Source organism: Malaclemys terrapin, chromosome 6 (assembly GCF_027887155.1).
Source record: "Malaclemys terrapin pileata isolate rMalTer1 chromosome 6, rMalTer1.hap1, whole genome shotgun sequence".
Lineage (NCBI taxonomy): Eukaryota > Metazoa > Chordata > Testudines > Emydidae > Malaclemys > Malaclemys terrapin.
In genome coordinates this window covers 720,309-733,092 of record NC_071510.1, presented here as the reverse complement: position 1 = coordinate 733,092, position 12,784 = coordinate 720,309, and the positions used below count along the sequence as shown (strand labels likewise).

The 12,784-nt window shown below is 50.3% G+C and overlaps 1 protein-coding gene across 3 annotated transcripts in view; it reads right to left on the bottom strand.

Moving 5' to 3' along the window:
- The window catches only part of TMOD1 (tropomodulin 1), a 105,236-nt gene that overhangs the window by 19,756 nt on the left and 72,696 nt on the right, over positions 1-12,784 (bottom strand). For all 3 annotated transcript variants that reach the window (XM_054031747.1, XM_054031746.1, XM_054031748.1), the window contains one exon: positions 6,762-6,851. In XM_054031747.1, coding sequence (XP_053887722.1) covers positions 6,762-6,851 — 90 coding nt within the window. The remainder of the gene's footprint in view (positions 1-6,761; positions 6,852-12,784) is intronic.

The following is a 12,784-nucleotide window of genomic DNA, read 5'->3' as shown; positions in this document are numbered from 1 at the left end:
CAGAAAGAAGCAGCCAAATGCAGTTCAGTGGACTGAAGGGTGTCAGAAGGCCTTTAACCAGCTTAAAGTGACATTCATGTCTGACCCTGTGCTAAGGGCCCCAGACTTTGACAAATCTTTCCTAGTAATCACAGATGTGTCCAAGCGCGGTGTGGGAGCAGTTTTAATGCAGGAAGAACCGGATCAAGAATTCCATCCCATCTCAGCAAAAAACTGTCTGAGAGGGAAAGCCACTGGTCAATTACATAGAAGGAATGTTACGCCATTGTGTACGCTCTGGAGAAGCTACGCCCATAAGTTTCCACCTGCAGACCGACCATGCTGCACTGAAGTGGCTTCATACCGTCAGGAAAATAACAAGAAACTTCTTCGGTGGAGTTTAGCTCTCCAAGATTTTGATTTTGAAATACAACACATTTCAGGAGCTTCTAACAAAGTGGCTGATGCACTCTCCCATGAAAGTTTCCCAGAATCACCTGGTTAAAATCATCTTTAAAATGTGGAAAATACTGTTAGTTCTTTATATAATCAGTAGTATGTCTATAGGGGCATGTGTCTTATTAACTCTGTTTTCTCCTAGTGTTCCAGGAAGAAATCACAGCCAGTGTGGAACAGGCTGTCCAGCACTGTCTGTGATTTGGGGTGTGTGTGTCATAAATATAGAGAGAAGGGTAGCATAAAATCCCTCCTTGGCAGCTGTACTGAATCGCCTTACCTGTAAGGAGTTAAGTAGGTCAAATAACCTAGTTGGCACCTGACCAGAAGGACCAATGGGAAAAGAAGATGCTTTCAAATCTGGGAGGGGAAAGTTTTGTTTGCTCTCTCTTTGTTTTGTTCCCTCTCTGGATGGAGGGAGAGACCAGGCAGGTACAACATCTCCTGAAAATATACCTGGAATAATAGATCTAAAACCACAGAAATTATAAGTAGACAAGGAAATGCGTTAGGTTATCTTTTGTTTTAGCTTGTGAATTTTCCTATGCTACAGAGGTAGTTTTATTCCTGTTTTTGTAACTGTGAAGCTGAGCTAGAGGGGAATCCTCTGTGTTTTAAATCTTTTATTTACCCTGTAAAGTTACCTTCCATCCTGATTTTGCAGGTGTGATTCTTTTACTTTTTTCTTTTTAAATAAAGTTCTTCTTTTAATAACCTGATTGATTTTCAGTGTCTTGAAGACAAAGGGTCTGGTCTGGGCTCACATTGCTAAGGGAACAGGTTGGTATATTATTCTCAAGGCTCCCCAGGAAAGGGGGTGAAGGGGCTTGGGAGAATATTTTTGGGGAATAGGGATTCCAAGTGATCCTTCCCTGAATTTCTGTGTAAATCACTTGGTGGTGGCAGCAATACCGTCCAAGGAAAAGGAAAGGAAGTTGTGCCTTGGGGAAGTTTTAACCTAAGCTAGTAGAATATAAGCTTAGGGGGTCGTTCATGTGGGTCCCCACATCTGTACCCCAGAGTTCAGAGTGAGAGGGGGATCCCTGACACTGGCGTTCCTGAAAATATGTGCATCATGCACCTTCCCAGACCATCCAGCATTTATGTCAGTGAAACAGCTGCAGTGATCCACAAGAGCCTGCAATACCATGGAGAAATACCCCTTTCTAGTGTTGTACTCCGTTGCAAGGTGGTCTGGTGCCAAAATTGGGTTATGTGTGCCATCTATCGCCCCTCCGCAGTTAGGGAAATCCATTTCTGAAAAGCTGTCCACTATTTCCCGCATATTGCCAGGAGTCACAGTCCTTCACAGCAGGATGCAATTAATGGCCCTGCACAGTTGTGTTAACGCAGCCCCAACAGTCGACTTCCCAACTCCAAACTGATTTGTGACTATAGTGGGGCGGCTGCCCCACTCCCTGAGAGTATGGGCTGTGGCAGGCCAGTGGGCCTGCGCAGACGCACAGCCAATAGGAAAAGAGTTTACTGGGAGCCAATCAGGGCCCAGGTTGGAGACAGCCAATCAGGGCCTGGCTCAGCCCTATAAAAAGGCTGCTCAGGGAGAGAACAGTCAGTCTGTCCCAGACCTTAGACGGGGAAGGTCTGTCTCCAGAGCAGGAAAACCAGCACCGCGGACAGTGCAGTGCTGGCCAGGCTCAGGGAGCAGAGGGAAGCTCTAGCCTGAGGCCTGCCAGGCTGCAGGCCCTGAAGGGAAGGGCCTAGTGGGTGCAAGGGGCTGAAGGGGAAGCGGACAGACGAGGGGAGAGAAGCAGGACAGCGAGGCTACCACCGGAGGGTCCCTGGGTCGGAACCCAGAGTAGAGGGCGGGCCTGGGTCCCCCCTTCCCCCCTTGCAGTACACCCAGCCATTGGCCGTAGGGAGCAGCCATTACAGACCACGCCAGATCCCTGACAGGAGGGATTAGACTTTGGGGTGTGTGGTTGACTACGGTGGCTGGACATAGAGACTGCTGATTGACACCCCCCCGGAAGGGGGTGTGGAAGGACTAATGGGCACTGCCGGAGGACAGTGGTCCTGAAGAGAACGCCGCGAGTTGGTGAGCGACGTGGGCTCAGAAGCCAACCGAGGGCAAGACAACGGGCGGGATACCACCGAGAGGGGACGCTTCACTGGACTGAGCTAATTCCCGGAGTAACCAGTAGGAGGCGCCGCGGGGGTGAGTCCCGACCTTGTTACAGTGACTGACCAGTAGCAGTCTGGAGTCACCAGCTTCCACACTGCAATTGCCACACGCTTCTCCACTAAGAGGGCAGCTCTCATTCTGGTGTCCTTGCACCGCAGGACGGGGGTGAGCTCCACACACAGTTCTAGGAAGGTGGCTTTCCACATCCGAAAGTTCTGCAGCCACTGCTCGTCATCCCAGACCTGCATGACGATATGATCCCACCACTCAGTGCTAGTTTCACAAGCCCAAAAGCGATGGTCCATTGTGTGCAGCTGCTCCGTGAATACCAAAAGTAATCGTATGTTGCTCCCATCCATGTCACAAGGCAAGTCTGAATCCTGTTCAGTTAGGAACTTTAAATGCACTGCCATCCGTGATGTGTTAATGACATTTAACAGAGCAGTAGAGAGCAATGCAGGATCTATCCTTTCACACAGAGATGGCAGGCAGACAGCAAACAAAGGCCATTGAAAAAAGCTGTGAACCAAACCCAGAAGCCCATGGAATGCTGGGACAGAAAACAATGCATCATGGGACGTTAAGACCACATGCTTGATGCGCTGTAATCCATTCCACCAACCCACAAGTCCTAGCAGCATAAGGTGGTGAGTAGCACTGTGGGATAGTTACCCACAGTGCACTACTCTCACTGTCCATTCTAGAGCACCAAGTATGGACGCTGATCGAAGGAGCATAGTGTAGGGTTACCATATTTTAAAATAACAAAAAGAGGAAGCTCCAAGGGGCCCCGCCCCCAACTCTGCCCTGGCCCCACCCAACTCCGCCCCTTTCCCCAAGTCCCTGCCCCAACTCCGCCCTCTCCCCTGAATGCTCCGCCCCCAGCTCCTCCCCCTCCCCTGCTTCCCGCGAATCAAATGTTCACGGGAAGCCTGAAACAGGCAGGGCAGCAGGTAAGCTGGGGTGGGGGTGCGAGGAGGTGCAGCCCAGTCCGGCCCCCCCGGCCGAGCGACTCTGGCCTTGGCGTCTCCGGCCCGGCTTGGCTCGGGCCCTGGGGCGCCGGCCCCGGCCGGCCCCGGCCCCGGCCCCGGCTCCGGTGGCTCCAGCTTGGCTCGGGCCCCAGGGCACCGGCCCTGGTTCCGGCCAAGCACGCTGGCCCCGGCCGAGCGGCTCTGGCCCGCCCCAACGGCTCCAGCTCGGCTTGGGCACTGGGACACAGGCACCGGCCCCGGCCGAGTGGCTCCGGCCCCGGCTGAGCGGCTCTGGCCCTGGCGGCTCCGGCCTGGCTCGGCTCGGGCCCTGGGGTGCCGGCCCCAGTTCCAGCTGAGCGCGCCGGCCCCGGCCTGCCCCGGCCCCGGTGGCTCCAGCTCGGCTCGGGCCCCGGGGCGCTGGCCCTGGTTCTGGCCGAGTGCGCTGGCCCCAGCTGAGCGGCTCCGGCCTGCCCTGGTGGCTTCAGCTCGGCTCGGGCCCCGGGGCACAGGCACCGGCCCCAGCCGAGCGGCTCCGACCCCGGGACACCAGCCAAACGGCTCCGGCCCTGGCGACTCCAGCTTGGATCGGGGCCCGGGGCATAGTGTGAACATGCAATAGCAATGTTATTATAGTGCTTTTCGGTCGTCGACATAACTTTTTTTGATGAAACTCTGAAAAGGCCTAAGAAAGAGGGCAATTGATAAATTAAACAATAAGAAGTCACCAGGACCCAGTGGTATTCACCCAAGTTTACTGAAGGAACTCAAATGTGAAAATGAAGAACTACTAATTATGGTATGTAACCTATCATTTAAATCAGCTTCTGTACCAGATGACTGGAGGATAGCTAATGTGATGCCAATTTTTTAAAAAAAAGCCCCGGCCGAGCGGCTCCGGCCCTGGCGGCTCCAGCCCGGCTCAGCTCGGGCCCCGAGGCACCAGCCCTGGTTCCAGCCGAGCGCGCTGGCCCCGGCCGAGCGGCTCCGGCCCACCCCGGTGGCTCCAGCGTGGCTCGGGCCCCGGGGTACAGGCACCAGCCCCAGCCGAGCGGCTCCGGCCCTGGCGACTCCAGCTTGGATCGGGTCCCGGGGCACCGGCCCGCCTTTGCCAGAGGCGATCCTGGCAATTACAGACCGGTAATCCTAACTTCAGTACCAGGAAAACTGGTTGAAACTATAGTAAAGAACAAAATTGTCAGACACAGAGATGAACATGATTTGTTGGGGAAGAGTTAACATGTTTTTTGTAAATGAAAATCATGCCTCACCAATCTACTAGAATTGTTTGAGGGGGTCAAGAAGCTTGTGGACAAGGGTGTTCCAGTGTATATAGTGTACTTAGATTTTCAGAAAGCCTTTGACAAGGTCCCTCACCAAAGGCTCTTAAGCAAAGTAAGCTCTCACGGGATAAGAGGAAAGGCCTTTTCATGGATCAGTAACTTGTTAAAAGATAGGAAACAAAGGGTAGGAATAAATGGTCAGTTTTCAGAATGGAGAGAGGTAAATGGGGTGTCCCCAGGAGTCTGTACTGGGACCAGTACTATTTAACATATTCATAAATGATCTGGAAAAAGGGGTAAAGAGTGAGGTGGCAAAATTTGCAGATGGTACAAAACTATTCAAGACAGTTAAGTCGCAAACAGACTGTGAAGAGTTACAAAGGGATCTCATAAAACTAGGTGACTGGGCAAAAACGGTTAATTCTCTTGAGGTAGAATGCAAGGGCTCGTCTCACATCTGGAGCATGAAAACTAGCTTCTTCCCTTGAAGTATGAAGTCTGTGCTAGTCTGGAAACTAAATATCCTGGTTTACGTGGAAGTCCGATGAGTCCTTGGGCCGGAAAGGAGAATGTGGATGGAGTCACCTTGTCCCAGTAAAAAGCTGTGAAGGGTGTATTTGCCATAAGGGCTGCCCTGTTCAAAGTGCACGGACAGGCGCACACCTCCCGTGGGGCACCCACAGTAACAACTTCTCTGAGAAGGAGTCATAATTTTCTGAGGAAATTCCCTGTAGCCATTGTGTTAAATGCAGGTGGAAGGGAAATACGGTAAAAAGAGTAAAAATCTTCCTGTGTATTTTTTCTTTAAAAAATGTTAACAACTGCGGCTGAGGGAGGATCTTCCTTTTATTTCTTTTTAACAATGAGGTCCCAGCTACAACAAAAACATTGTTGGTAGCTGGCATGTGACAGGTCAGACATCATCACAAAGGCCAATCAGAATGTCGCTATGGACAAAGCCATATTCTAATCCACAGTAACATGTCACCAGTTTGTTCCTCAGTCAATGACATTTCTATAATTCATATATGGGGCCAGATCCTCAACTGCTACAAATCAGCATCTCTCCATTAAACTTCAGTGGCACCACAATGATTGACACCAGCGGAGGTTCTGACCCACTGGTTTCCCTGTAGTAGACTAGAGTACATGGATACTATAGAATAAGGGTGGAAGCAATATGCACTAAGAGTCAAACAAGTCACAACCTAAATGCTTCAGCCATTTCAGGATTTGCTCTGACTGCATTCTGCTATTTGTCTGTTTGAAATGAGATCTGGGGCCACCGTTCTGCCCCCATGCCAGGAACCGGCCCTCACAGGCTTGGTCTCCGAGCACAGAACTAAAGCTGTTCCACATTGTTCATGCAGAAAGTTCTTTCTCGGCCAAAAAACACAATTTCATTCTGCCACAGGAAAATATCTAAACAAACATTGTCATTTTTTTTTTTAAATGTCGTTTTGTTTTTTTGGTTTAAAGAAAATGAAATTACATTTAAATTGAAATTCCAGGTCAAAACAAACCTTTTGTTTTAAAACTTCCAATGGGAAAACTGAAACTTCCAAACCAAGGACTTGTTTGAAATTCCTTGTGAGAAAAATGTTGATTCTCGGACTAGCTCTAGAGAGAATGTACCATCTCCTGTAAGGTCACTGTCAGTCCCATTCTATTAGGTGAGCATCAGGGGGCGCTATTGAGCAATGAAAGCCACATGCTTTCCCCTTCATCCATCCCAGATGCACCAGATTTCACACTTTTACAATTCTGGCAATATAAGTGGGTCCTGTGTTGGTTCATACCTCTTAGGTGAATTTGACATAATGAGAAAAATCAGGTTAGAAAATATTATTAAAAATAATCACAGTCAATAGCCCACTAGCAGCTTTGAGTCTTTCAACCAAATACTCCAGAACAGCTGTAAATCATACTTACTGTTCAGGCCTTCCTTGTTAACTATGGTGGTGCTCCCGAGTGCCTCGTAGTACTGCTGGTTACTCATCAGCGTATGCATGCCAAGGATCGCTACATTAAAAAGAAAGGAAAACAAAACTGAGTTATTGCAGCCCCTTATGCAGAGAAAAGATGGATTCTGGCTAGCCTCGGGAGCACACAGCATCCCAGATGTGACCTGAAATGTGGGCCTCCACAGTAAGAAATGTGCTTTTGTGCGAATGTAGAAAAGCTAGAAAGATGGCACCCATGAGCCCACAGCTTGAGTCCCACTGTGCTGAGTGACACTGAGGCTATGGCCATTTTCTCTCCACTAAAGAGTAGCATGATTTGTGCAGAGAAAGGTATGTGCATTGCGGGCAGCAAGGGTCAGGGCTGCGCGTTAATGCCAAAAGATATTAAACGGAGGAGACACAGACGTGGGAACAGTTTCCCAGTGATCAAGCTGAATGGAGTGTCTGGGTTGGAGCCAAACATAAAAAAACATTAGAGGAAGAATAAATATCACAAAACATAGAAACAGCCATTAGTAGGTACTAATCTCACGCCTGACCCTGCCGTGTACCATGTGCCTTCCAGCCGCCACTCGCCTGGGGGGAGGGGCTCTCCACACTTGTATAAGACAATAGCATCAACAGTGTGCCCGGCACACTCAGCAGCAGAATGAGACGTTCTCATCCAGTAAACTATGGAACAGTGTATAGATCCCAGAAGAAGTGCTCTGGCAACGGGCGTTCTGTTTATACCCAACACCAACGAACGGCAGCTTTAACCTGAGCTTTGCACTTTTTAACAGGTCACAAAAACCTGAAGCTGTGCCAGGGTCCGTGGTAAAGACAGAAACACGAGTCGTATAAACAGAATTAAAATGCTGCAAGAACACAGAACCCAAGTTTCAGATAACTAATGCATTTCAGTCTCTAATTTTCTAAAACCACACACACACGGTCTACACTAAAAACTAAGTTAAGTCGACCCAGCTCCGTTGCATGAAAATCCATACCCCTGAGCGAGGCAGTTAAGCTGACCTAACCCTGGCGTAAGACAGCACTAAGCTGACGGAAGAATTCTTTCGTTGATCTAGCTGCTGCCTCTCGTGGAGATGGATCACCTACAGTGTCAGCAGATCCCCACCCGTAGCCGCAGCGAGTGGCTGCACTGATGTTGCAACTGTGCCATTGTAGCGGCTTAAGTGTAGAGACAGCCTCAATCTGTGTCTGGTCCATAACCTCAGCAGTCTGGCACCTACCAGAGTAGGCAGCACAAAGCCCACAGACCAAACGTAACATTTAAAAAAAAGAAATCCTGCTGCTCTCAGAAAATTCATTTTGGAAAAAGCCCTGTAGCAACGAATTGTCCATTCTCATGTGGTTCGATATAGAATGTTACACGTGTGCATGTGTGTATAAACAGACATGTGTAAACATGTGTTTATTAGGGATGGGCAAATCATATCAAATAAACTAAGAACAAAAATTCCTCTAAACTTCACACAGAACAGACCTTCTTCAAGGTCCCAACAACTGTTTTCTCTTAGTTTTTCCACAAACTGTTCTTCCAGGGTTTGGCTGGCACCAGAAGCAGAAATTGCCAGAACTTCCCTGCCCATGTGGAGTTTTGGCTGCAGAGTGCTGGGACTGTCACGAGAAGGGTGGTTCTTGCTAGGGATCTACCATGTGAAAAACTGCCGGGACAAATAATTGCACACCTACAATTACTGGCACCCACTATCTAGTTCCTGCAGACATGTAAATTCCTGCTTCAACCCACAAATCAGACTCTCAGTCATCCAAGAGACCTGTGCTGCAGGTGCAAATAGCTATAGATGTGGGATTACACCTGATTATTTATGCCCACAATTGGTACCTGCAGACAGGGAGGCCCCTGGTCTCAATGTCTGGCTCATATTGTACAGGGACACATGAAAAAGAGCTTCACAATTCCCACATGAGTACCCACTTCCCTGTCTTCTGCTTGTCTGCTCCTGTATTGGGCAGCAGGAAGACAAGCACACACAGGCCTGCAGAGAAGTTCTTCCAGGGCATGGGGTGCATAAGAAGAAGAAGAAGTAGAGGGGAGGGAATGGAAAGGGTTAATTTACTTCTAGGACGATTTTGTTGTTAATTTTGAATTAATGTCAGTTTGATGTCAGGTCAGGCTATGCCTGTTACCGTAATGAGAGTAGACGGTACTACCTGCGGCTCATCAAACCCACTGCCTTGTGGGTAGCCCGGAAGGGCATAAGGCTAAGGGAGCAACCCCTGACAGAAAAGCCTCACTGCCTTGTGGGTGAATTCGGGAGAATGTAAGGCTATGAGCGTAAACTCAGACAGAAAATCTGGAGTGGAGCCCCAACGGCGGTCAGGTCCTAACATCTTAGTATCTTTCTGGCAACTCCTGCAGTGGATCAGGTACCAGATGTATTGTTTTTTCCTCTCCTCTGGGTTTTACTGTTGATGCTGAGATGGGGGTCCTGATGCACGGGCAATTCAGGGCCTCCATATCATCTGCCCAGGCTTGCGCCCTGAAGAGGTACTCCACCTTCACCTCAAGCCTCAACACAACATGGGAGGCAGCAGTCACGTGTTCTAAGCTCCTACTCTATCAGCGTAGAGTTGAGCGCCAAGAGCTGTCTCTGACGGTGGGCGAGATCATCATATCTCACTGGACAGCCACCACCCACCATAAAACTGGGTGGCCCCCGGACAATAGGGTGTTGTCCCACCACAGTCTGCCTGCTTCAATGGGTGCTTGGAGTTTAGAGTTTCATAACTTGACAAGTGGACTGTGACCAATGCACCAGGCAAATCAAGTAAAAGAAAGAAAACATCCTTAAAGATAGGGTGCTGGAACGTTTGCACCATGACAACTGGATTATCTGAGGGCCTTCAGCAAATGAACAATGCACGTAAAACTGCCATGATCAATGACAAGCCGAAACGACTCAATGTGGATATCGTAATCCTCCAAGAAACACGGTTAGCATCAAGTGGATCTCTCAGGGGAAAAGTCTACACATTTTTCTGGCAGGGGAAAAGCGCTGAAGAAATGCAAGAGCACAGAGAGGGATTTGCCATCAAGAACTCAGTTCTGGGGATGACTGAGCCACCTACAACTGGATCAGAGAGAATTTTGGCACTACGGTTGTTCTCATCTGAGGGCCTAGTCAACCTTGTGAGTGTCTTTGCCCCAACACTCTCCTTGTCTTCTGACATCAAGGACCAGTTCTACGACCAGTTGAACACCACCATCAGCAGGATTCCAAAGCACAAATATGTTTTCCTGCTAGGGGACTTCAATGCAAGAGTGGGAGCTGATCATGACGCATAGTCTTGCCCAACACGGAACTGATAAAAGAATGGAAACGGTCAGAGACTGCTAAAAATTTGTTCCTATTACGACCTCTGTGTAACAAACTCATTCTTCCAGACAAAGCCGCAATACAAAGTGTCTTGTAAACATCCCAGATCTGGCGATTGGCACCAATTGGATCTTATCATCACAAGGTGTACCAACCTTAACAGCGTCCTCATTATCCGCAGTTATCTAAGTGCTCACTGAGACACAGGCCACTCTCTGGTATGCAGCAAGGTCAGACTTAAACCAAAGAAAATAAACAGATCTAAAGTAAAAGGACGTCCTCGTATTAACATCAGTACTTTAGCACAGTGGTTTTCAAACCGTGGGTCGCGACAGAACTGGGTCGTGGAATGGAAGGCACTGGGTCACAGCGGCTCTGGTCAGCACCGCCCACTGGGATGTTAAAAGTCCCATCGTCGGTGCTGCCCGGCTATCGCAGACTAGTCCCTACCTGTTCCGACACCGCGCTGCACCCTGAAAGCGGTCAGTAGCAGGTCCGGCTGCTAGGTGGGGGGGGTGGGGCACGGGGCTCCGCGTGCTGCCCCCACCCCAAGCTCCGGCCAATGGGACTGGGGGGAGTGGTGCCTGTGGGCGAGAGCCGCTTGGAGCCACTTGCGTGCCTCTGCCTAGGAGCTGGACCTGCTGCTGGTCGCTTCAGGCACAGCACGGTCCGTGGTGCCAGGGCAGGCGGGAAGCCTACCTCTGCACCCCGGCTGTGCCGCTGACTGGGAGCCACTGGAGGTAAGCCTGCACCCCAAGCCCATGCCCCAATCCCCTGCCCCAGCCCTGAGCCCCCCCCAACCCAGAGCCCCTTCCTGAACCCCAAACTCTTCATCCCCAGCCCCACCCCAGTGCCTGCACCCCCAGCCCAGAGCCCTGACCCCCTCCCACACCCCAACCCTCTGCCCTAGCCCTGAGCCCCTCCACACCCCGAACCCCTCATCTCCACCTCTGTTGGGTCGTGGGCATCAACAATTTTCTTCAACTGGGTTGCCAGAAAAAAAGTTTGAAAACCACTGCCTTAGTGGACCAAGAAAAGTCACAGCCGTACAAGAACATTTTATTAAGATGATGTTAAAAAAAAATAGTGAACAGAGTTTGAGCATAGAAATTTCTGGTTATCAGGGAATAACATACAGATTATCGAGGGTGCAAAGTTTGGTTTAAGATCAGGTGGCATGAGGAATACATAATCTGCAGTATCCCCGATTGGGCGTAAAAGGTTGATGGGTCAAAGTACAGGCATTGAGATATGAGGGTTTGAAGTTCATAGAGTGGCTATGTTTGGATGTGGAGTATAATGAGTGGATATGATGATGAGGATGGATTGACCCTCATTTGGTGAGATTTAATGTTCAGGGAGTTTATGGTTCCAGTTCATATGATCCAACGGAGAAGGTCACTTGGTCCCTTTCTCGTAGTGGGAGAACGATGTCACTCTGGCTCACACCTCCTGGTACTGTCGGTGGCCGGTGATGTGCTCGATGTAGATGTCCCTGGACCGTCGGATGGCGTCTGAGACCATGAGGCACCGCATGAGCCGTGCGTAGCGTCGACCGATCCCGCAGGTCCGCAGCACACGCTCGTTGCAGGGGTCCCAGGCACCCAGGGCTCCGACAATCAGGGCGTCCATCTGCACCTCGTAGCCCTTCGCTCTCAGGGTCCTTGACTCCAGTGATGGTGCCAAAAGCGTCCACCTGAAGTGGAAGCAACAGAAGAGCACAATCTACGATGCAGCTCTGTCAGTCTTTGGGAAGAAGGAAAGCAAGACTAACAACTGGTTGGATGCATATTCCAATGAATTGATACCAGTCACAGAGGCGAAATGCCCAGCCCAAACCAACTATAAGAGAGGCCCAAATAAAAAACCTTATGTGTTGAGAGCAGCAAGAACCAAGGTACAACAGACTGCTTGATGCTGCACCAATGACTATTGGCTGCACTTATGCAAAAGCATCCAAGTAGCAGCTGATGCAAGCAACATCAGAAACATGTATGATGGGATCAAGAAAGCCTTGGTTCCAACTTCAAAGAAGACAGCCCTTCTGAAATAAACAACAGGGGAAACAATCAGCGACTGCACCAAGCAGATGGATCGCTGGGTAGAACACTCCTCTGAGCTTTACTCTTGTGAAAATAGCGTTCTGGACACAGCCATCAATGCCATCGAAAGTCTACCTGTTATGAACCAACTTGACAATGAACCAACAGTTGAGGAGCTTAGCCTTGCCATAGATGGCCCTGGAAAAGACTGCATACTGTCAGAGGTTATAAAATGAGTTGCTCTGCCTGTGCTAGAAAGAAGGCTAAGTACCACAAGAAATGAGAGACACCAACATCACCACTCTATAAAAACTAGGGTGACAGGAGTGACTGTAACAACTACTGTGGCGGCGCGGCGGGGCGCTCCGCGGCGGCTGGGGGTGGGAGGTGTTCAGCAGCGTGGCTCGGCTGTGGGGGTGTTTGGCGGTGCTCGGCGGGAGGTGTGTGTGGTAGCAGGAGGATTCGGCAGCACGGCGCGGTGCTCTGCGGGGGACTGGGGGGTTTGGCGGCGCTCTGCGGGGACCTGGGGCAGGTTCAGCAGCGGGGCGCTCCCCAGGGGCTGGGGGGGTTCGGTGGCGCAGCGCTCCGCAGGGTGCTGGGGG